The sequence below is a fragment of the Perognathus longimembris genome, chromosome 17 (genome assembly GCF_023159225.1).
Source record: "Perognathus longimembris pacificus isolate PPM17 chromosome 17, ASM2315922v1, whole genome shotgun sequence".
NCBI lineage: Eukaryota > Metazoa > Chordata > Mammalia > Rodentia > Heteromyidae > Perognathus > Perognathus longimembris.
The window spans coordinates 28,677,021-28,699,870 of NC_063177.1; the positions used below are offsets into that span (position 1 = coordinate 28,677,021).

Sequence of the window (22,850 nt, forward strand, 5' to 3'; positions counted from 1 at the left end):
AGTTCACTGATCCCAGCTTGGACAGAGCAAATCCCACAGAACTGATTTGTAAGCAACAGGCTGGGAGCTTAGTCTTTACCAGATGTGCATCTGGGAATTTCCACAGAGCCTCTTGTCCTTGATCCCGAATTAACCAGAGGCACCAGGGCTGCTGAGATGGATCAGAATGACTCAAAGGGGACTTAGCAGGCAAGGTGACTTGGGATTAGCCAAGTTGCAGGCTGGGGAGCAGTGGCTTTAGAAGGGCAGTGAGAAATGCAAGCAGTTCTGTGCTAAGGGAATCCAGAGGCTCTAGTGGCTGGCTGGGCCTGACTCTTGCCATCGCCCTGTTCTCATTCCTTCTCATTGTCTGGGTGGGACAGAGGGTAGCCCTAGAAGGAAGAAGGGGATCTCCTTCCTATCTGGCTCTGTGTTGTTCCTGCGTTGACTCATGCATATCAGGATGCGGGGTGTGGGGGGGTGGGCTGTGCTAGCACATTGGTTAACCTGCTCTGGGTGCAGGGGAAGCTGGATTTGTGGTGTCTGGTGACTTCCATAGTGTAAATACCCAGACCACCCCACTGCTCATTTCAAACTATTAAAATGACTTCACAGAATATGGAATTGAATAGAGAAGTGGCTGGTTGATATTCTCTGCCAGCCGGCTCTCCAAGTCCCATTTTCACAGTGGAGAATAGCATGGCTTGTAAGGGGTGGGGGCAGGGGGGAGTATTTCTAGTATTTTCCAGCTGGGAAAGAGGCCTGCACTCTTTTTTTTGTATGTCCGTGTCTGCTGGTTCTGGGGCTTGAACTTGGGCAGCTCTGCTTCATAGGTTTTTAATTTTTTTTTCTTAATTAATGGTTAATTGGAGATAAGTCTCACAGACTTTCTTGCTTGCCCTGGCTGGCTTCTAACTGCCATCCTCAGATCTCGGCTTCCTAAGTAGCTAAAATTACAGGCGTGAGCCACCAGCACCTGTCAAGAAGCCTCACCCTCTTGTTCAAATGGAAAGACAGGCTGAGCCAGCCACCATAGAGGGCACGGATCCCCCTCCCCCTGCCCCATCGTGGCAGCTGCTTGCTTTCCCTCCATCCTAGTACCTGAGACCCAAAGGGCTCCATCCCTCAGCAGGTACCTCCTCTTTCCAGGAACCAGTGATCCCAACCCTGCTGTGTCTGAAGATGCCTTATTCAGGGACAAGCTGAAACATATGGGAAAATGTGAGTCCAGCTTCTTCTCAGTGCTAATGAGGCAGGCCCTGTGGCCTCATGGGAGGAAAGGAGTCTCCTCCCCCCACCCCCAGTTTTTAATGCCCCTGACTCTTAACAAACTGAAATGACATTTTAATCGCAGGCTGGCTCCCTCAGCCTTCCTGCCTCACTTCCCTGTAGACACAAATTAAGTTTAAATCCTCTTGAGCCAGCTGTCTGCAGAAAAATAATGTGCGGGCATCCTTTTGTCTTGACATCAGTGGGCACATTGTCTATGGCTTGAGGGCTTGGCAAGGCCTGGCTTCTTTGGGCCAGAATCAGAGGAAGGGCCCCATAGCCCTGCCCATCTTGAAAGCCCCCTCCCTTCCCCTTCATCACCCCCACCCACACCCCCAGCCTTACAGCCAGCGTGAATAAGGCTGCTACCCTTTGAGGCTCCTTTTCTGGGAAGCTGGCCGGTTAGTCATGGAAATCCTAGGAACAGCTCTGCCAGGGGAGGGGCAGGAAGATGCCTGGTGGAAAGCAATCCAAAACATGTGGCTGGCTGTCGCAGCTGGTAAAGGAATACCCGGATCTTGGGCTGCTGACAAGGCCAGGGCCTGGCTTGTGGCGGCCTGTGCTGCCCCTGCAGGCCGACCTGGAATCACAGCCTGGCTCCCCGAGGTTGGGAGGTGGTGCCCCTGTCTGTGATTGCTGTCACCTCTCTTGCCTCGGCTCCCACCCCAGGGGCCTGGAGTTGCTCTGGTCTCTGTCAGACCTGGAGGGAGGCCATCTGGCGCTCTAGCTGCCAAGAGAATGCAAGGCTCACAGGTCTTCTCTGCTCCAGCCACCCGGAGGAAGCTGTTTGAATTGGCCCGGGCCTTCTCGGAGAAGACCAAAATGAGGAAGTCAAAGAGGAAACACTTGCCAAAGCATCCATCGTATCCTTCCGCCTGGCACTGGGTGGGGTGGTGGATGCCCCGGTGGGACCCACTGGGGCTATGTCCTCAGCAAGAGGAAACCAGCTCTGCCCCCTCTCAGAGCACCTGGATTCAGGCATGGGTAGTAGACAATGAGATTGTCATATGTATAGTTTTGGATAAGCTGCACCTTGGGGAAAAAATGGATCCTTCCACTGCAGTCAGCAAGCCTTTCCCCATTTCCTTTTGTGGAAATGGTCCGTGGGTCTTCTGCAGACTCTTCTCCAGAGACCCACCTTTCCATGCCCAGTTCCTTGCAAAGGAGAACTTTCCACACAGATGCGCAAACGACCCCTGCTTGTGGAGTAGTTGCCCAGTGTTAGAAGCTGAATGGGCAAGGGGAGTTGGGAGGCTATATCACCAGGTGTGGGAGGAGGCGAGGAGTCAGGGCCTGGATGCTCACTCAGCTGCTCCTGCGAAAGGAGCCTGATGAGGACAGGGTTGGAGAATAGGAGATATGGTGGAAGCCTTGTGACCGAGGGGGGCTGGAGACAGCTGTAGAGCAGGCAGTGGGGTAGAATGAACTGTGCTTACCCATGCATCTCTGGCACAGTTTTCCTGAATGGCCTCGCAGTCTGGGGGCTGCTGCGTCAACAGCCAACCTCCTGGATGACGTTGAGGGACATGCTTGTGGTGAGGAGGGAGGGGAACTTTTGAGCTCCAACTTGCTGTGATGGGTGACCCTTTCCCTCCCTCCCCCCTCACCAAGAGAGCTCCTGAGTTTTATGTCACACCATGGGGATACACCAAGGGCTGGTGGGCTAAGAAATGTGGGCTCCCCTCCACTCGGGGGACAGTGCCTCTGCCTTCCTGCAGTACCTAAAAGAGGGACCAGCTCTGCTTCCACTCAGCTCTCTACCTGTAGCACTGAGTCCAGGCATTGTTCCTGGACAGTGTTCTTTAGAGTTACAATGGACAGGCAGGTCTTTCCTGTGGAGAACCACAGCTCAGCAGCTTCAGTATGAGGACCCAGGGGCTTTCAGCTTTCACCTCTCCCTTCCAAAGGCCATTGAGACCTGAAGAGTCTGCTTCAGACCAGGCCATGCACAGTGGAACCCTGATCTGTATGCCAGAGTTCCCTTGACAGGCCAGGGGATGTCCAGAAACAAGGGCTCCAGGTGTTGGAAGCCCAACACCCATACCCCCCATATAGTGAATGAGAGAATTGAGGTCCACACAAGAAGGAAGGACTTGAACAAGGCCTCAGAGGTCAATGATGGGAGCCAGAGAAGCATTAGGTGCTGTCACCTCTCTCCTGGACTCATGCATGACCACCTAGGGATCAACATGTACCCCCAAAAGGGCATATTGAGTTGGTGCAGCTCTCTGGCCCCCTTGAGACACGTTTGAGCGAGGCACTGCAGAATGGAGAATGAGGCCACCTCCTTTTTCCTTTCAGATGAAGACTTCCGAGGAAGGCGGCAAGAGGTGTCCAAGGTGGAGGAGGCACTACGGGAAGGACAGTAAGAGGTAAGGCCTGCACTACATCTCTCTCTCTCTCTCTCTCTCTCTCTCTCTCTCTCTGTATGTGTTTAATTAGAGATAAGAGTCTCTCATAGACTTCTACCTAGGTTGGCTTTCAGCCTCAATTCTCAGATCTCTGCCTCCCGAGTAGCTCGGATTTCAGGCATGAGCCTCTGGCATCCAGATGACTGGGTCTTCTTGGCAAAGTCTTATGAATTCCTCAACCAGAGGTCTGGTCCCACCAAATTCTGGATCCAGCTTACTTCTCTGTCCCTTCAGGCCCCCTGATGTGGCTCATCAGAGCTACCTGTGTATCACAAAATGTCCCACCTGGGAGCCCTTTCCACGAAAGCTTCCTTCCCATCCTATCCCTCTACCCATCACCTCCTGCCGGAGTTCCTGCAGGTTTCTAGGGCAACAAGGAGTTCCCATGCTGATCTAGAGCTTCTGGAAAAAGAAGGGGGCTCTTTGGTAGCATCTGCCCTAAACTATCTCTCTAGGAACCAGTGATCACAGAAGACCAAGAATCTCTTTTGAAAGACTTCCCTTGTCCCTCTTTCCTCCCAGGTGCCAGCGGCTCCGCCTCGCCAGAGATGCTCTGACCCAGTGAGGGTTGCCAGACAGCAACACCGGTACCCAGCTGAAGGGCCCAGCTGCAGCCGGACAGATGGTGCTTGCATATGAAGGCCCGGGGCTCTCCGGCCACAATCTCTGGCCACAGTCCAGCTCAGCCACTGCCATTTACTGCAGGACTCGGAACTTCAGGGTCATGATCCTGAGATTGGAGGAGGGGCCTGGGGCCCCTAGAGGCAGCAGCCAGTCACAGCCCCTTTTATAGCCAGGCTTTTCGGTGGGCAATGAACACATATGCAGGAACCACCCCTTCCCTTCTTTAAAGGAAAAACAAATCCCAGGAAGTAACAAAGATTGAAGTTTGGGGGAAAGGGAAGGATGACACTACCAGAGGCTCTTGGGCCTGAAGGAGGTCACTGCTCCTGGCAGGCCACGGGCTGCCTGATCTACCCAGTCCCCAGCTTCCTCGGGGCACTCCTCCCTTCCTTTCCAAGGTCTCCTGCATCCCAGCCTTTCCCCGGGCTGTGGACCCTCCCTACAAGCCTCTGCTCTCCCAGGGACAGCCCTGGGCACCACAGGGAGGAACCTGCTGCCTGTCCTGTCTGGTTCATTGAGCTCCTTGTTAGGGACTGGCACTACCTGGCAAGCTTCAGTTCACCCAGCAGGGATGAGGAGGGTGTCCCCCTTCCTCTGCCCTTCTCCCAGAGCTGCAGGACTCAGTCTAGGTAAGCCCTTCGGTGTGGCCGAAGTGCAAAGCCAGCTCTGGAGTCACACTGCAGTGGGAGCTCTGAGGAGCTCGGGCTGGGTAGCTGGATGAGTCTGATTGTGTCCTAAGGGCTGAGGCAGCGGGAAACTCAGGGGTGACTGCATCGAGAAGGGGAGGGGGTGGCAGAACCTAGATGGGGAAGTTGCCAGCTTGTTGGGAGCACCTAGGATAAGTGCTCTGCCCCTGCCGTGAGCCAGGCGGCCACCTGAAAAGGGAACCGATTCTACGAACTCTTAAACGAACTCAACCGGCACCAACCACTGCCAAGGGGCGGGGCCGGGGCGCCTCGCCCGCGGGGCCAGGGACCTGGGAACGCGCTGGCCTTTTCTGAGGGCCCAGAAGCCTGAGCAGGCACGAGGCTCCGCGGCTCCGGCTGCGTGGACCTGGGGGTTTGGGAATAGGGTGGGAAGCTTGGAGAAAGGCCAGCCCTGCGAGAGGGCGATCGCCCATCCCTGCTCCGATCCGGGGGGGACGGGGGTTGGGGCGAGCTGCCCCTTGCTGGGCAGGGCCGGGCGGCGCAGCCCGAGTGACCAAGTTTGGAAGCGCGCGCGTGGGGGATCCGGAGCGCAGCCGCCAACCAAGAGGAGGCGCCGGCCCTCCTGGATCCCTCGCCAGGCCGGTGGCCCCCGGAGGAAGGGAGGGCTCTCCCTCCCTCTCCCCTCCGCCGAGGAGCCTCCTGGCCGCCAGCAGAAGCTCCAGACTAGTCCCAGACAGGGACGGCCGCTCCCCGCGCCTGCGCCCCTGGCGCACGGGCGAAGCCGCAGCTCCGAGTCCGCGCGCGTGTGTGGCTTTGTCACCACCGCCCCCCCCCCCATGTGTGTGGGTTTTTTCTTGGAACTGTTTCATAGCAATTCCTGTAATAAAGACTTGGTGTTCTCTTGGTGCTCTGATGTGGCCAGCGGCGTGGGCCGGACTCTTCCCTTATTCTCCCCACTGTCTGGGGGGGGGGGCAGTTGGGGAATTTGGCCCCCGGAGATGGGTGACGTCCAGGGGCCACCTGCATCAGCTCCATTAACACACAGGGTGGGGAAGGCCAAGGGGCCTGGGAACTGCTGCTCCCACGGCGCCTGCCTCCTTACCGCTGCTGGCTTTATCCAGGGCGCTGCCTGTCTGTACGCCCAGGAAAGGTAACCTGCCTTCTGGTAGGGGAAACAAACAAACCAAAAAGCCCTATCCTGTTGGGAAAGCGCCAGACCAACACCTCCCTAAGTAAACAAAGCTTCCGGATTAATGGTGGCGGCTCGGATTTCAAAGGGAACGCAGCGATCTTCCTTCCAGTTCGTGAATCTCTAGTTTGCCCTGCTCCCCACTCGTCTGCACACCTCCCACGGGTCACCCACGGGGAAGGAGAGCCGCCCACCGCCGTAGAAAGGAAGTGGGTGCCATCTTCAGACAGGGCGACTCTCAAGGTTAAAGCCACATGGTGGCTTCCAACTAACACACCTTGTTTCTGGGCTCTGGGTTATCCAGGCCTCGGCCACCCTCCTCTTGGATGCTACATTCCCATGTTCTAGAACAGTCTGTTCCTCAGGGTCCAGCCTGGCCTCCAGCAGGTGGGTTTGTTAGAGCAGCCGGCCATGTTGCACATGGGTTGGGCTAAGCAAACCAAGCTTCTCCAGCTCACTGATGGGTGTGGACTAGTGTCCAGAGCACAGCGCTACCTGCACACGTGTTAGAAATGCCCGTACTTACCCTGACTCTAGACCTAATAGGTCAGAAACCCTGGGGGTATCGCCCAGCAATCTGTGATGCCCATGCACACTCAAATTTGGGAACCGTAGTACTGGCTGCACAAAAATCTTCTGTGTGCGTGTTTGGTGTACGTGCATGTGTGTGCCAGTACGGGGGCATGAACTCAGGGTCTGGGCGCTGTCCCTGAGCTTTTTTGGTCAAGACTAGTGCTCTACAACTTCAGGTACTTCCAGCTTTTGCTAATCAAGTGGAGATGAATAGTTTTACAGATTTTCCCACTCTAGCTGTCTTCAAACCACAAATCCTCACATCTCAACCTCCTGAGTAGCTACAGTTACAGGTAGGAGCCAGCCAGCACAAAATCATTTTGTAATTTAAAAAAAAATCTCAATGCTTTGCTTAGTACCCTAAACAGTTAAGTCTGAGACCTAGACATGTTTCACATTAGCCCAACTGACCTTGCCCAATTATACCTTTTTCATGGATGATGACACGGCAGTTGAGAGTTTAAGTAATCTGTCCAAGATGGCACAGCTAGTACTGCATGGAGCCAGAAAAGAGGGTCCAGATTGACCCCAAACCCACATCCCTTATTCCTCTACTCCCGCTCTAACTGTGCTCCACACACCCACACTGTTGGCATCACCTAGGGGCCTGTCAGCAGGGTTCATTATTGGGCTCCACCCACATACACTCAATCTACAACTGTGGGCATTGTAATAAGCCCTCCAGATGTGCTGACACATGTTTGAGAACCAAAATTCTACAACCTGATGACTCACATTTGGTTTGTGACTCAGTAGCAAATTACCTGGGAGCTTGTTAGAAACCCAGAATCTCAGATTTTCCCCCAATGTCACTGAACCAGAACCTGATTTTTTTTTTTTGTCAGTTGTGAGGCTTGAACTCAGGGCCTGGACACTGTCCTTGAGCCTCTTTATACTCAAGGCTAGCACTCTACCACTTGAGCCACAGCACCACTTCTGGTTTTTGAGTGGTTAATTCGACATAAGAGTCTCATGGGGACTTTTCTGCCTGGGCTGGCTTCGAACCATGACCCTCAGATCTCAGCCTCCTGAGTAGCTAGGATTGCAGGCATGAGCCAGCGGCGCCTAGCAGAATCTGCATTTTTAACAACTCGTATGAATTTGTATGAACACCACAGCTTGAGAAACTCTTTTTTGGCCAGTCCTGGGGCTTGGACTCAGGGCCTGAGCACTGTCCCTGGCTTCTTTTTGCTCAAGGCTATAGCACTCTACCACTTGAGCCATAGCACCACCTCTGGCCTTTTCTGTATATGTGGTGCTGGGGAGTTGAACCTAGGGCTTCATGTATACGAGGCAAGCACTCTTGCCACTAGGCTATATTCCCAGCCCTTGAGAAACTCTAGAACACCACGTCTTAGATTTGTTGCACATTACAACTATTCCTTCTCCTCCTCCTCCTCCTCCTTCTGGCGGGATTTGAACTCAGGCCTCCTGCTTGCTAGTCAGGAAGACTCGCTAGCGTTTCTGATGCACAAATCTCACTCCCAAAGATTCTGATTTCATTGTCTTGGGATTTAGTCTGAGAATTAGAGTGTAAAATTTCAGATGATTCTTATAGGCAGCAGTTTGAGAACTCTATTTTGGGAGAGACAAAGATTACTAGGTTGATAGGACCCAAGAGTGTAGATAGGAAGGGCCTAATGGCTTCCCCAGACATCTGCTCTTGCATGCCATGCTCATCTGAAAATGTTGGCACTGGTGGCTCATGCCTGTAATCCTAACTACTCAAGAGACTAAGCTCTGAGGACCAAGGTTCAGAGCCAGCCCAGTCAGAAAACTCTGTAAAACTTTAACTTCAATTAACCACCGAAAAGCCAGAAGGAGAGCTGGGGCTCAAGTACTAGAGTGCCAGCCTTGAGTGGAAAAAAAATGAAGGGCCCAGGATCAAGCCTCAGTACAATATACTTACACACACACACACCCATACACACACACAGAGCAAACATCCTATATTTTCACTCCTATGTGGAAGCTAAACCTAAAATACATACTCATGAACATGCATCTACATATATACATTGCATATACACATACATATATTCACACACACACACACACACACACACACACACACACATTCACACACACGGTCCTGCCAGTGTCCCTGGCTCCTCAAAGGCTTTGGTGTTCCTCATCTGTCCCTATCTTGCAAAGAAAGAGATCATAGGGTCTGTAAAACACTGTGCCCAGAAGAACTCACATGGTTATTACCATACTGAGATCTAAACTCTCCCTCTTTTCTTTGAGGTATCTGCTTGAGGATAGGTGTTGGAGAAAAAGAGGAGAATTTGGTGTAAAGAACAAAGGAAGCAGGCAAGGTACAACATGATGACATGAAAGCCAGTCCCTCCTCTGGATGTTTTTTACATGCATTATTGCACCTAATCCCCCGCCCCATGCCCAACAATGATATGAAATCAATATTGCTCTTATTTCACCCCCAAGGGACTGAGGCATGGAGATGCTGAGCTTTCTAACAGTAAGTAAAAATATGTAGATTTGAATTCCAGAGATGATACCTAAATGCTAAGCTATCTGTTGGGAGCTACTAGGGGACAGTTAATAAGACCCAGGAGCCCTGCATTGGTGCAATTTGTAGGGTACCGGAAGGGCCCACCTGCTCTAAACAGCTCAGGGGCCTGTGATTCAGTAGTGTGCCTGTGTCTCTCCCGTTAGTATTCTTCATCTGGTTTTAGAAACATTCCCAACATGAACTCCTCCTGTTCATGATCACAACATAGATTAATTGGCTGGATTTGCAGGCTGGGCCAGCTGGGAGAATTGCGGGAGATTTCTGGAGATGGAGGTTATAGAACGAGGTTGTATCAATCTGCCACCTGGTGGTCATCATGCAGAAGTGGCCGTCACTGGCCACAGTGACCAATCATTATTTTGACCTCAAACCAGATAGAATGGAGCTTCTTCCTGTGATCATGTTTCATGTTCCATAAAATGTTTTTTAAGGGACTGGGAATATGGTTTAGTGGCAAGAGTGCTTGCCTTGTATACATAAAGCCCAAGGTTCAATTCCCCAGCACCACATATATAGAAAAAGCCAGAAGTGGTGCTGTGGCTCAAGTGGTAGAGTGCTAGCCTTGAGCAAAAAGAAGCCAGGGACAGTGTTCAGGCCCTGAGTTCAAGACCCAGGACTGGCAAAAATAAAAAAGAAAGAAAAAGTTTTTTTAAAGAGACACTAAGAAGCTTCAAATCTCACAAAAAAGTGTCATCCTTCCTGGAGGTCTGAGGCCTGAAGCGAGATGTCATTTCTAGAGCACAGAGTCACTATTCATTTCTCTAAAATCGTGCCTATGATTTAAAATAAGTCACACACACACGCACGCACACACACACACACCAAACTAGAAGGGAGAATGCTGTGATGTGTGTGTGTGTGTGTGAAACTGATTGGAGCATATTGTAAATGTATGTCCAAATGTAACAATGTAACCCCCCTCTGTATTAGTAAGCTAATAATAAAATTATACAAGCAGGAGGAGGGATGGAATGCAGGGCCTTATGCACTCCAGGTAAAGGCTCTGCTGAGCTACAGCCAGGTCCTCAGAGTCGCTCTTCTTTCTTGTGTCAAGAGGATCTTGCAGGGCGTCTGCATTGGGCATGTGCGAAGCTCAGCACACGTATAAGCCTGCCTTGCAATGACCTCATTCTTCAATGCATGGTGCAGACACACTACCTCCCGTGCTCTTCAAACGGTCAGTGCAAGAACTCGAGTGACTTGGTTACCATCCCATTTACAGACTAGCCCATGGGCTGTCATCAACCCAGAAGCTTGTTATCGATGAAGGGTTTAGGCCTCACCCCAAATGTTGAGCTAGAAGGTATATGTCTCAAGCTCTCCAGGAGGCAAGTCCTGTTTATACCCCAAGGGGAATTGCTTGGACTTCAGAAGAGAAAGGCCCACACCATCTCTGAATGTCTGCCTTGGAGGGGGTCTCATGCTTGTGTGGTATGCCACAGAACTCCACAGAGTGCTCCTCACTGGCCTTGGATTCCAATAGTAAAAGGTCAGACTGCTGCGCCCAGGCCCATTAATTCCCCCATTTCCTGGGTTATGGAAAAAAAATCCAAAGTGATACAGACTTTCCTGGCTAGGTATAGGCACAAGTGTTGGTTTTGAGCAAGGCACTGGTGGCTTACACCTATAATCCTAGCTATTCAGGAAGCTCAGACCTGAGGATTGTGGTTCAAAGCCAGCCAAGGCAGAAAAGTCTGTGAGACTCTTATTGCCAATTAACCACCAAAAGAATCAGAAGCCAGCCTTGAGCAAAGAAAGGTCAGGAACAGTACCCATGCCCAGCATTCAAGCCCCAGGACCCCTCCCCCAATACACAGAGTGCTAATCTCTCTCTAGCTGGTCTCCTTAGGGGAGAAGAAGGAAAGAGCAAGCAGCATGTGAAACTGTTGTCAGTTTTTGATAGGGTTCAGCTGTAGGACATGGTTGCTCTCAAGTGTGGAGTCAGATATTGGCATCATCACTTATATTTATTTGTTGAGCAGTAACGGTCACAGGCTTGGTTGTTTTTGTTTGTTTTTTTGCCAGTCCTGGACCTTGAACTCAGGGCCTGAGCACTGTCCCTGGCTTCTTTTTGCTCAAGGCTAGCACTCTGCTACTTGAGCCACAGCGCCACTTCTGGCTTTTTCTATATATGTGGTGCTGGGGAATCAAACTCAGGGCTTCATGCATATGAGGCACGCACTCTTGCCACTAGGCCATATCTCCAGCCCCACAGGCTTGGTTTTAAGCACTTTGCAGCTCTCAAATCATTGACCTCTCACCACAAGCCTTTCTTTCTTCTTTTCCTTTGTTTTCTTTGACATGATCCCTCTGTGTAGCCCAGTCATCCCTTAAACCACAGATCCTCTTGCTTTTGCCTCCTGAGTCTGGAAGTAGCCCCATTTTACAGATGACAAGGTTGAGGCCCAGAAGATTATATAAAGCCATCTATTACTGGGCACTGTGAGACTCTTATCTCCAATTAGTTACCAGAAAACCAGAAGTGGAGCTGTGGTTCAAAGTGATACAGAGGTATCCTTGAGAAAAAAACAAAAAACGAACCTCAAGGACAGTGCCCAGGCTCTGAGTTCAAGGCCCACAGCCAAAAACCCCCACAAAAACAAAAAACCCAAAAAGCAATCTATCCATTAGCGAGGCCCAGAGAACAGCCAGAAGTGGACATAACCAGGCTTCCCAGTGGGGGATATTTCCATCCAAGCACAGCATCTTCCCTAGGGGTAATTTGGGGAAGGTCTGAAAGCTAGGCCAGAGGGAGGGCCAGATGTGGGCAGCATGCTCCTCTGTCCTAACTTGACTCTTTCCATCTATCTAGTCACTGGAAAACTCTCTGGGAACCAGCAGTGGGCCACGCAACAAGCTGGGTGTGGGCTGGCAGAGAGGAGAGGCAGGCCCAGGCCCTGTCCCGAAAGAGGCTCCGTTAGACAGCCATAGACAAGTAAACAGAATAGAGAAGCTTCAGGAGAGAGAGTGTGGATTAGCGCGCTCCCCTGGCCTGGCTGGAGGTGGTGGGGGCTGCAGGGGTCAGTGCCCAAGGACAGTGTTCATCTAGAAGAGGGAGCAGTGCCCAGCAGCCTGGAGAAAAGAAAAGGCACTTCTGCGGCCTCTTCTAGTGTCTCCTTCCCTGCCCTTTATCTCCTGTCTTAAGAGTCAGTCAATTAAGAGTCCCTAATTTTTGTGTGCGTGTGTGTGCCGGTCCTGGGGCTTGAATTCAGGGCCTAACATTGTCAGTTAATTGGAGATAAGAGTCTCTGGACTTTCTTGCCCAGGCTGGCTTTGAACCACAATCCTCGAGTCTCAGCCTCCTGAGCAGCTAGGATTACAGTCATGGGCCACCAGTGCCTGGTGTGCGCGTGCGCTTGTGCCGCTCTCTCTCTCTCATCTGAAAAACTCCTATCACTACTTAACTTGGGGCACTATTTACAAAGATGTGGACAGGATACAAAGAAGTCACATGAAATAGGTGGCCTCCATCCCCTAGGAGGGACACAGTTCATGAGCTGAACCTAGTATGAGAGAAAGCCAGAGAGACAGATAGACAGAGACAGAGCTGTGTTCCAAGCTGTCTAGCGGGTCACTGGACTGCACAGAGAAGGAGTCAGAATAAAGACTGACTCTGTGCTCCTTCTTCCTCCTCTCCCCCTGCTAAGGCCTGCCACTGCACACTAACTGGATTCCAGCTAGAAGCAGAGAGCCAGGGGTGGAGGACACAGTGTGCAGAAGTCAGGGTCCTGTGGTATATATCAAGGCGGAGAATGGCAGAGGACCAATAGGAGCTACGCAGCCTGTGCACATACGAGTCAGTTATGATAGTCTGAACCATGTCTCTTCAACTTCCATATATTAAAGTCCTGACCCTCAGTACCTCAAAGGGTGACTGTGATTTATTTATTTTGCTGACAGGGTCTTTAAGGAGACAATTAAGTTGAAATGAACTCAGAATGATGGAGCCTAGTCGAATAAGACTCTTGTCCTCTCAAGGGATTAGGTCCCAAATCTTCACTCATGAAGGCCCTAGGAAGACACGGGGAGGAAAGTGCTTGCCTAGCACCCATGAAACCCTGGGTTTGATTCCTCAGCACCACATACACAGAAAAAGCCAGAAATGGTGCTGTGGCTCAAGTGGTAGAGTGCAAGCCTTGAGCAAAAAGAAGCCAGGGACAGTGCTCAGGCCCTGAGACCAAGCCCCAAGACTGGCAAAAAGAAAAAAAAAGAAAAGGACCACTTCAAGGTGATGTAGGGAAAAAAAAAATCTTCTCTTGAAACGTCTCCCCTATGAAGGTATTAGGTCTCCGGCTTTCCTCCCTGAACGTACTTACTTACATACTTTATTTTATTTTTCTTTTTGAGGGGGGAAGTCCTGGGGCTTGAACTCAGAGCCTGGGCCCTGTCTCTGACCTTTTGTGCTCCAAGCTAGCTCCCTACCAATTGAGCCACAGATTCACTTCTGGCATTTTGTGGTTAACTGGAGATAAGAGTCTCCTAGACTTTTCCTGCCTGGGCTGGGTTTCAACCTTGATCCTCAGATCTTAGCCTCCTGAGTGGCTAGGATTACAGGTGTGAGTCACCAGCACTTGGCTCCTTTCTTAATTCTTCAGCAGCTGAAACTGAGCAGGCTCAGGAAGCAGGCCCTGGTGGGGGAGAAGGGGAGCATGTGTCTAAGGAGGTAGATAGCTCTGGCTTAGACAGAATTAGAAAGTTGTTGAGGTGTGGTTAGGCTAAATTTAGCTGGGAATGGTTTGCTCTCCCCAGAGAAGTCTTCTAGACCTCCCTGGGACTAGGAGCCTGGAGCCTGGAGCCTGCAACAGCTGGTCCAGAGGCTGGGGCTGTGTGCATTCCCATTTCTCCATTCCAGACAAGCCCTGAGGCAGCAATGAATGCACTTTTCACTTCAGCAGGGGTTCTACCATACTCCCTGCCTCTGGGAACAGTTTTGCTCCACCCCCTCAGCCCTTGGGTCTCCAGCACTAGGCCAATTCAGGTAGTTCTATGGGGTTCTGGCAGGGGTCCAGACTGGGCTGGATCCTGGTGCTATTAGTTACCTGTGAGAGGAGGGACTTAACCTCCCAAGGCCTTACTTTCTTTTGTATATTGAGGATGATAACCCACCCAGAGAGTGTGGATTCAGTAGGATAACACAACTGGTCACTGCTCATCAAACAGTGCTTGACTCTCACTCAGGAGCCTCCCTTTAGAATGGGAGGACTTGGGGATGACTTCATACAGAGACCTGTATGTGATTCAAAACATCCAATGCCTTGTGAATATTAAATATTCTCTATTCCCTCTACCAGGAACCCAGGGCCTAGGGCTTCATAGGAAGGTGTTCTACCACCTGAACCAGGCCCCTATTTTCATAGCTGCATAGAATTCCATAGAAGGCATGAGCCATATTACCAGCCACTTTCCATTTGATGAGTTTTTTTTTCCCTTGCCACAACACAACAGTGGCAAGATGACGATTCTTGTACAAATACCATGATGAAATTATGCTTTGGGGTGTGTGTGTGTGTGTGTGTGTGTGTGTGTGTGTGTGTGCCTGTCCTGGGGCGTGAACTCAAGGCCTGGGTGCTGTCCCTGAGCTTTTTTTGCTCTGGAATAGCACTCTACCACTTGAGCCACAGCTCCACTTCTGGCACTTTACTGGCTAATTTGACATAAAGAGATTCATGGATTTTCCTGCCCAGGCTGGCTTTAAACTGTGACCTTCAGGTCTCAGTCTCCTGAGTAGCTAGGATCGCAGGCATGAGCCACTGGCACTTAGCTGTTTTGATTTTTATGGGTTGCTTCCCTTGAAGTGTGAACTACTCAGATACAGTTTATCACTAAGCCATTACTTCCCCCAGACTGAGTTTCTTTCTCCAATCTGCTTGCTCAGGACACTCTCTTTCAAGCTTGAAGATGCAGCAGGTTGGTTCTGCTTGCGTCCAGCAGAGGAGCCACCAACTGCAAGCAGCATCTTTATGAGTGTGGTTGCAGATGGCTCTCTGGGGGAAAAGGGCTTAGGTGGTGAGTGCTACAAACACATAGGTGGAGGAATCAGGCCTGGGGTCCAGCAAGACCTGATTGGGTAATGTCCTCTTCTTGGGCCTCATCTTCCTTTTGCATAATCACCCACAGATCCCGATTTAGGCTCAGAGCCAGATGCTGGTGGCTCTGACCTGTAATTGTTGCTACTCAGGAGGCTGACATCTAAGGATGGCAGTTCAAAGCCAGCCTGGAGGCAGGAAAGTCCCAGAGACTATCTCCAATTAACCAGCAAAAAGCCACAGATGGAGCTGTGGCTCTAGTGGTAAAGTGCTTGCCTTGAGCACGAAAGCGCAGAGGCCGAGCCCAGGCCCTGAGATCAAGCCCAAGGACCAGAACAAAAGAAAAAAAAGGCTCAGTCCAGGCCTGGGGCTGGACTGTCTCTGTCTTTAGTATTCCATGATTTTCCCCTCACTCACCTACCTGTATTTCCTCTGAGTGGCCTGGCCTTCTGGAGAAGACCTGGCTCCATAATGCCAGAAAGGGTCAAGCAAAGCAAAACAAAACCCATACGTGCAACTCCCCTAGATCCATCATTTATGACTCCTGCTTTGCTTTGACTCCTTTCCTTTCGGCTCTGCTATGGAGTGCCCCAGTCTGAAGCTGGCAAGTAGTCCCCCAAAGCGCCAAGTTCATCCATCGTTTGCTTCGGTCTGGCTCTGCTCTCTGGCGGGAGCTGTGACGTCACGTGCGATCCTGGGCTCGGCTAGCCACTTAGGCCCCTTTGCCTTCTCACCGCTTCCGGTTCCGGTTCCAGCGGGGCTTGCATCCCGAGGCGTTTTTGCACCATGGCGGGCAGCCGCCTGGAAACTGTGGGCAATGTTTTCACCAGGTGCCGTCCTCCGGGCTGGGAGCGGACGGAGGGCGTCCCCCCACCCCCGGCCCGGGGGTCCTGGTGGGCCCGGGCAGGGCGAGACCGTCCTCTGCACTGTCCGTGTGGGAACGGGGTTGGCGGGGTTGGGACGCGTGTGGGGCGTGACACGGCGGGGCTGGGGGTGGCGAAGTGTTACGTGGACGGGGGTGGGGGTGGGGGTGGGGGTAGGGGTGGGGGGGTCCGGCCCTGCTTCGTCCTCCTCCCCGGTGGTCTGTGCTATGGGCTGCTTGGTGACTAGGCTGTTCCAGGCTGTGCTAGGCTGATCCAGGGGCTTTGCAGGCCTTTGCAATCGACTGACCCTACGGATTCTGCCGTAGGACCCGGGACCTGCTCCGGGCGTCGGTGTTGAAGGAGAAACCCCTTTGGTTTGACGTCTACAAGGCCTTTCCGCCGCTGAAGGAGCCGGCGTTCCAAAGGCCCCGCCTGCGATATGGTAAAGCCAAGGCTCCCATCCAGGACATCTTTTACTACGAGGATCGAATCAGAGCGTGAGTGCTCAGCCCGTGGAGAGATCAAGACGCAGCAGAACCCCGGAAAGGAAAGGCTCCGGTAGCCGGCTGGTCACCGATAATCAGTCCAGCCAAGGGCTTGCCCCACAGTGCCGGTTTTGTATATCAAGTCAGATTGTGGCATCTCAGCTCCCTTTACTGTGGGACGAAAAGAGTTCTGAGATAAGCCCACTTTGTCCAGCAACTGACAGATCATTGCAGTCATAGACATCTATTTCCTCAGTACCCCGCACTGTGCTAACCCTTGACTAACAACATTATCTCATAGGATTTACTTTAACCTTGTAAGGTCTTTTTTCCCCTTGATGCTGGTTCAGTGGCTTGAATTCAGGGCTTTTTGGCTCAAGGCTGGCACACTCCTACCACTTGAGCTACAGTTCCACTTCTGACTGTGTGTGTGTGTGTGTGTGTGTGCGCGTGTGTGCGCGTGTGTTTAATTGGAGATAAAAATCTCAGACTTTCCTGCCTGGCCAGGCTTCAACTTGTGCTCTTCAGATTTCAGCCTCTTGAGTAGCTAGTAGTACAGGTGTGAGCTTAGAGTGCCCAGGTGCTGCTGCTGCTGCTGCTTCTCCCCTTTCTTCTTTCTCCATAGCACTTCCTCGAGTTAGAAGAACAGGTATTTTCTTGTTCTTTGTGGATCTTTCAGGTGAATATGAGATTTGGGGGGGAATTAAAGATTTTTTTAAGCACCTTGTTTTGCTCCGATCCATTGCATGAACTTGGTCTCAGGATGCTTTTGTTCTTCATTTACATCAGCCTCATCCATCCTGCAGTGGACAGCACTGGAAGGGGTCACTCTCCCTTTCACTGCTAATGTCAGTATATAATTAATTGAACTTTTATCTTTACTTTTATCTTTGTACCTCCCCCCCTTACCTCACCTGGTGGTTTTCATAGTTTTAAGAACTTAATAGCAAAGTAAATCCCAGCTGTGTCAAGAACTAATTTTGTAAACAGTGAAACACAGCAATATTGGAAGACAAAAAAAGAAAGGGAGAATTTAAAAAGTAATCTATTAAATGTCTTTAGAGGCATAACATAAACCCCAGAATCCGTAAAAGAAAATGTTATAAATGTCTGCGCAAAACAGTACAAAAGGTAACAACAACAACAACAAAACAACAAGAAAAAGGTTTATAGTATATTTGACAAAGAACTGATTTCCTATTTACATCACTACAATATTTGCATATAAATTGATAAGCCCATAATCACTGTCTTAGTGTGGGTTTCTGTAGTAAGTTCAACAGACTAAATGGTTTATAAACAAAAGTTTTCTTGTCAGAGCTTTGGAAGCTGGAAAATAGGAGGTCAGGGTGTGAGCAAGGTGAGTTCTGAGAGAGCTGTCTTCCTGATTTGGAAGAGGACTGTTCTGCCATGTTTTCACATGGAGAAGAGCAAAGAGAAAAAGCAAACCTCTGTCTCTTTTCTCAGGACACTATAATCTTAGAGTCTGCTAACCTCCCAAGGGTCTCCAGATTCCATCCCCTTGGGGATTAGAATGTCATTGTAAGAACTTCCAGGGACACAGACATTCAGTCCATAGTGACCATCAAATAGAAAAACAGGCCAAGAATGTGGATAGTTTGCAGAAAGGAAATTCAATTTGCTTTGAAATGTGTTAAGATGGCCAGTCTCTACCATGAAAGAAAAAGCAATTTGAAAGTACAATTAGTTTTAATGTCTCATTTATCAATTTGGCAATGATAAAAATGTTGGAATCTACAGTTGGTCAGCATAGGGTATGCTCAAACGTTACTAATGTGAGTATAAACTGGTACCACTGTTGAATAATTTAGAAGGCTCCTTTCCAAGTAAGTAAGTGCATGCCTTGATCCCATAATCATGTCTTTAAGCTTTTGCACACCTGTACTTACAGGGCACACTGGGACATTGGGTACAGGTAGTCTTTGCAGCATTGTCTTGAGAACAAAGCACTGGAGACAGGGTTCCTGCACTGACTTGATATGGTCTCTTAGAAAAAACTAAGTTCAAGAGGGAAGATGGAGAGTGAGAACTGCCTACTTAATGGAGTTCATTTGGAACTAGACAGAGGTCATGCACAGTGTGATTATGCTGCATATTACTTCAGAAGGGCTAATGTTGCTAGGCACCATTGGCCAGTGTCTATCACCCTAGCTACTCAGGAGGCTGAGATCTGAGGCTTTTAAAGCCAACTCAGGCAAACCTCAGAGGCATTTCCATATGTTTACTATTATTGATATACTTTTATGTTTTTCTAGGAAATTTTATTCTACCTATGGATCTGGTCCAAAAGCTTTTGATCTGTTCAATCCTAATTTCAAGTCTACCTGTCAACGGTAAGCCATGAAGTCCTGTTGTTATTTCCCCCATCCTCAAGAATCAGTTATCAGTTTGAGGAATTTTGAAATCTACTTCAGAAAAAGATGTTTCTATAGCAAGGTGATGTTGAGGTCATGCTTGATACTGTGTAAGCATAGCACATCAGTTTTGTTGGAGTTTGATTCTGGGGGCTAGCCACACTGACACTCTACCAGTTGAGCTAGTCCCCAACTTACACTGGCATGTCTTAACAGTGCTAACGTACAGGTTTAAGATGAGTCTGTTGGAATTCCAGATTTGTGGAGAAGTACTTTGAGCTGCAGAATCTTGGAGAAACAGATGAAGACAAGTTATTTGTGGAAACAGGGAAGGCTTTATTGGCAGAAGGTATCATTTTAAGACGAATAGGAGAAGCAAGGACTGTGAGTACTTTATTGTTAAAATTATTATTACTGGGGCTGGGAATATGGTCTAGTGGCAAGAGTGCTTGGCTTGTATACATGAAGCCCTGGGTTCGATTCCCCAGCACCACATATATAGAAAATGGCCAGAAGTGGCGCTGTGGCTCAAGTGGCAGAGTGCTAGCCTTGAGCGGGAAGAAGCCAGGGACAGTGCTCAGGCCCTGAGTCCAAGGCCCAGGACTGGCAAAAAAAAAAATGTTATTACCGGGCTAAGGATATAGATTAGTGGTAGAGCACTTGCCTGGCATGTGGTGTAATTTTTTTTCTTATTATTACAATTTTTAAATTATATTTTTACTAGCATCAGTTGTACAAGAGTCTTTAATTTTGACATACTGTTTATATCAATCTACGCGCACACAGACATACATACAGAGTGTACCTTGTTCAGACTCCCTTCTGTCACCTTCATCTTCCTTCCTCACTTTCCCAAGGAGGCTCTGGATTTGATCCCCAGAACCACCCCTTCTGCCGCACTTCTCCAAAAAGATAAATGTGGTATTGTTACTCTTTTTTAATGTGCCAGTCCTGGGGCTTGAACTTAGGGCCTGGACACTGTCCCTCAGCTTCTTTTGCTTAAGACTAGCACCCTACTATTTGAGCCAGGGCTCCACTTACAGATGTTTTGGAAGTTTAGTAAAGAGTCTCACAGGTTTTCTTGCCCAAGCTGGCTTTAAATTGCAATCCTTAGATCTCAGCCTTCTAAGTAGGATTACAGGCATGAGCTACTGGTTCCGAGCTAATATTGTTGCTTTTTGAAAAAATCAGGACATTGGCTCATATATTTACACTCCAGATCAAATACTATTATATCAAATATACTGGGTTTTTATGGTATTGACGACTACTTAGAATGACTGAGTTATCATTAATGCTCCTGAGATTGTGGCTTTATAGGAATGAAAAAAAAAATCATACTTTGGAAGTGGTCCTGTGGCTCAAGTGGTAGAGTGCTAGCCTTGAGCTAAAGAGCTCAGGGACAGTGCCCAGGCCCAGAGTTCAAGCCCCATGACTGACAAAGAAACAAAATCACCTGTCCAGCTAGGTTTGTTGGACTGGTAATGTGGCTTAGTGGTAGAGTGCTTGCTTAGCATGCATGAAGCCCTGGGTTCAATTCCTCAGTATCACATAAACAGAAAAAGCCAGAAGTGGCACTGTGGCTCAAGTGGTAGAGGGCTAGCCTTGAGCAAAAAGAAGCTCAGGGACAGTGCTCAGGCTCTGAGCTCATCAAGCCCCATGTTGGCAAAAAATAACAACAACAACAACAAATCATACTTAGTATTTGTCGTAATCAAATTTTTTGTGTTGTGTTTTGTGAGATGGAGTCTTGAGGACTTCTCTGCCCAGGCTGGCTTTGAACCACAATCCTCAGATCTTAGCCTCCAGAGTAGCTAGGGTTATAGGTTTGAGCTATTATCACCTGACTCATAGAATTTGAGATATTAATGCTGAATTTCTCATTCAGTGACAAAATGTGCTGACCCCTGTAGCTCCAGTCAGTTCAGTGCAAATGGTAATATCTATGTAACATGTCTGATGTTTTAAGCACCAGAAGGTAGTCATTTCTTTTTTTCTGGGAATCTCAACAGGTAAATGTCAGACCCCAAACTACGTTGGAAGGAAACCAGCCTCGGAGCGAAATTGCTACAGACCAGCCTTCTGAGGCACCCAAAGAGCCACCGAAAGCTCTTTCTCCTCCCTGAAGGAGTATTGTGTACTGACAGCTGCACTGTGCTCACTTGGTGAATGCTGAGCTATTTTTAATAATCAAACTGTGTAAATATTCCTTGATCGCTGAGGCATATGTTTGCCTTCTCTTCCCATTTCTGGGTTGTCAGAAAACTTGTATCGTGGTTGGAAAGAAGCAGTTTTGTGAACTTTTATTTCAGGATGTTACTAAATAAAGGATTCCCTGGCTGCTTATAAGATAAATTTACTTGGAAATTGTAAATAACATGAGGAAACCTTCATAGAGATTATTTGATGGGACTTCTTCTCATGTGGTTTGCTCAGACATGTGCATCAGCGTGTGAGCTGGCTACATCTGACCCTTAGGTAGGAATCTTCCTGGGGCTTTCAGACTTCTGCTGGCACACACAGTGTCATCCTTTGGTCAGCTGTCTTTATCTGCAGATAATCTATACTTTTGACTTTACCGCAAGAGACTGAGTTTACTTGTGTTTTGCATCCCATGCCAAGACCTGTCAGTGGTGATGGCCAAAGGCCAAAAGTAACTTTAGCCTCATGAATGGAGTGTGTTGGTGGTAACTGGAATAGACCTGCAGCAGGTAGGGTCCCCAGTAAATATCTGCTGAATGAATAAATGGGTGAATGATTACACCCAGCTAAAGACTGAATGGTCTCTGTTGGCCCCTGGACCTGCTTGGTGGTAGGATGGGGTCAGCTGATTCAGATGGTGTTTCCTACTACACCTTGGGACTGAGGTGTGCCACGGTGCTTACCAGCTATTTTACTAAATAAGTGAAATAATTCTTCTGTAATTGTAATTTTCATTGTTGTTAGTTGTGGACTTGAACTCGAGGCCTGGGTGCTGTTCCTGAGGTCTTTTTGTGTAAGACTAGTGCTGTGTCACTTTGAGCCACAGCTCTACTTCCAGATTTCTGGTGGTTAATTGGAGGCAAGAGTCTCACAGACTTTCCTGCCTGGACTGGTTTCAAACTGTGATCCTCAGTTCTCAGCCTCCTGAGTAGTGAGGATTACAGGCGTGAGCCACCAGTACCTGGTGTTTGCAACTCTTTGTATTTGTAATCAAGCCAGTAATTTTTATTGCCTAGTAGTAAACTGCTTCAGAAATACCATATTTTAAAACCTGCATGTGCGCCGGGCACCAGAGTCTCACATCTGTAATCCTAGCTATTCAGGAGGCTGAGATGGAGGATCAGAGTTTGAAGAAAAGTCCTTAAGACACTATCACAAATTAGCCAGCAGAAGGCTGAGCTCCAATGGTAAGGTGCCAGCTGAGTAAACCAGCTGAATGAAGTGTGAGGCCCTGAGTTCAAACTGTGGTACTGGCAGAAGGAATAAACACTTGGGTGGGCTTTGTGACCTGGTGGTTTGTTTCTGTATTTTCCTGGCAGACTGAAAGGCAGGGTCTGCTTCTTTGCTCTCACTTAATGAAGGTGAATGACCCGGGAGGCAGTAGCAATTCTCAGCTGTGCTGTTCCTCCTGCCCTGAACTTCCATTGTTATTTGTTTCATGATTCCTCATGTTTAGGTGCTTCATATCCTTTTCATAGACATTGGGTAAGCATTCAGTACTGAGCATATGGCCAGACCTTGGGAAGGCCACCTGCTGAGCAAGTGAAAGACATAGTTTTCTCAGAAGCAAAATGGGGGTGGGTGTCACTCACGACTAAACCGTGTTTCTGGGATTTGATTTTTTTTTGCCAGTCCTGGGCCTTGAACTAAAGGCCTGAGCACTGTCCCTGGCTT

General features: G+C 49.3%; 2 protein-coding genes across 3 annotated transcripts in view; both read left to right on the plus strand.

Moving 5' to 3' along the window:
• Window positions 1–4,522, plus strand: part of Cuedc1 (CUE domain containing 1) — an 87,284-nt gene extending 82,762 nt beyond the window's left edge. Inside the window, exons 7-11 of one of the 2 annotated variants that reach the window (XM_048364944.1) lie at window positions 1,129–1,200; window positions 2,018–2,111; window positions 2,722–2,783; window positions 3,550–3,620; window positions 4,182–4,522. In XM_048364944.1, the coding sequence (XP_048220901.1) occupies window positions 1,129–1,200; window positions 2,018–2,111; window positions 2,722–2,783; window positions 3,550–3,617 (296 nt within the window). In that variant the 3' untranslated portion in view covers window positions 3,618–3,620; window positions 4,182–4,522. The remainder of the gene's footprint in view (window positions 1–1,128; window positions 1,201–2,017; window positions 2,112–2,721; window positions 2,784–3,549; window positions 3,621–4,181) is intronic. The other variant, XM_048364945.1, reaches the window with a different exon arrangement.
• An 11,451-nt stretch (window positions 4,523–15,973) lies between these two features.
• Window positions 15,974–21,324, plus strand: Mrps23 (mitochondrial ribosomal protein S23). The gene is made up of 5 exons (XM_048364946.1): window positions 15,974–16,081; window positions 16,441–16,611; window positions 18,876–18,953; window positions 19,232–19,358; window positions 20,987–21,324. The coding sequence occupies exons 1-5, from the start codon at window positions 16,038–16,040 to the stop codon at window positions 21,098–21,100; spliced, it is 534 nt and encodes a 177-aa protein (XP_048220903.1). The 5' UTR covers window positions 15,974–16,037; the 3' UTR covers window positions 21,101–21,324.
• The last annotated feature ends 1,526 nt before the right edge of the window (window positions 21,325–22,850 follow it).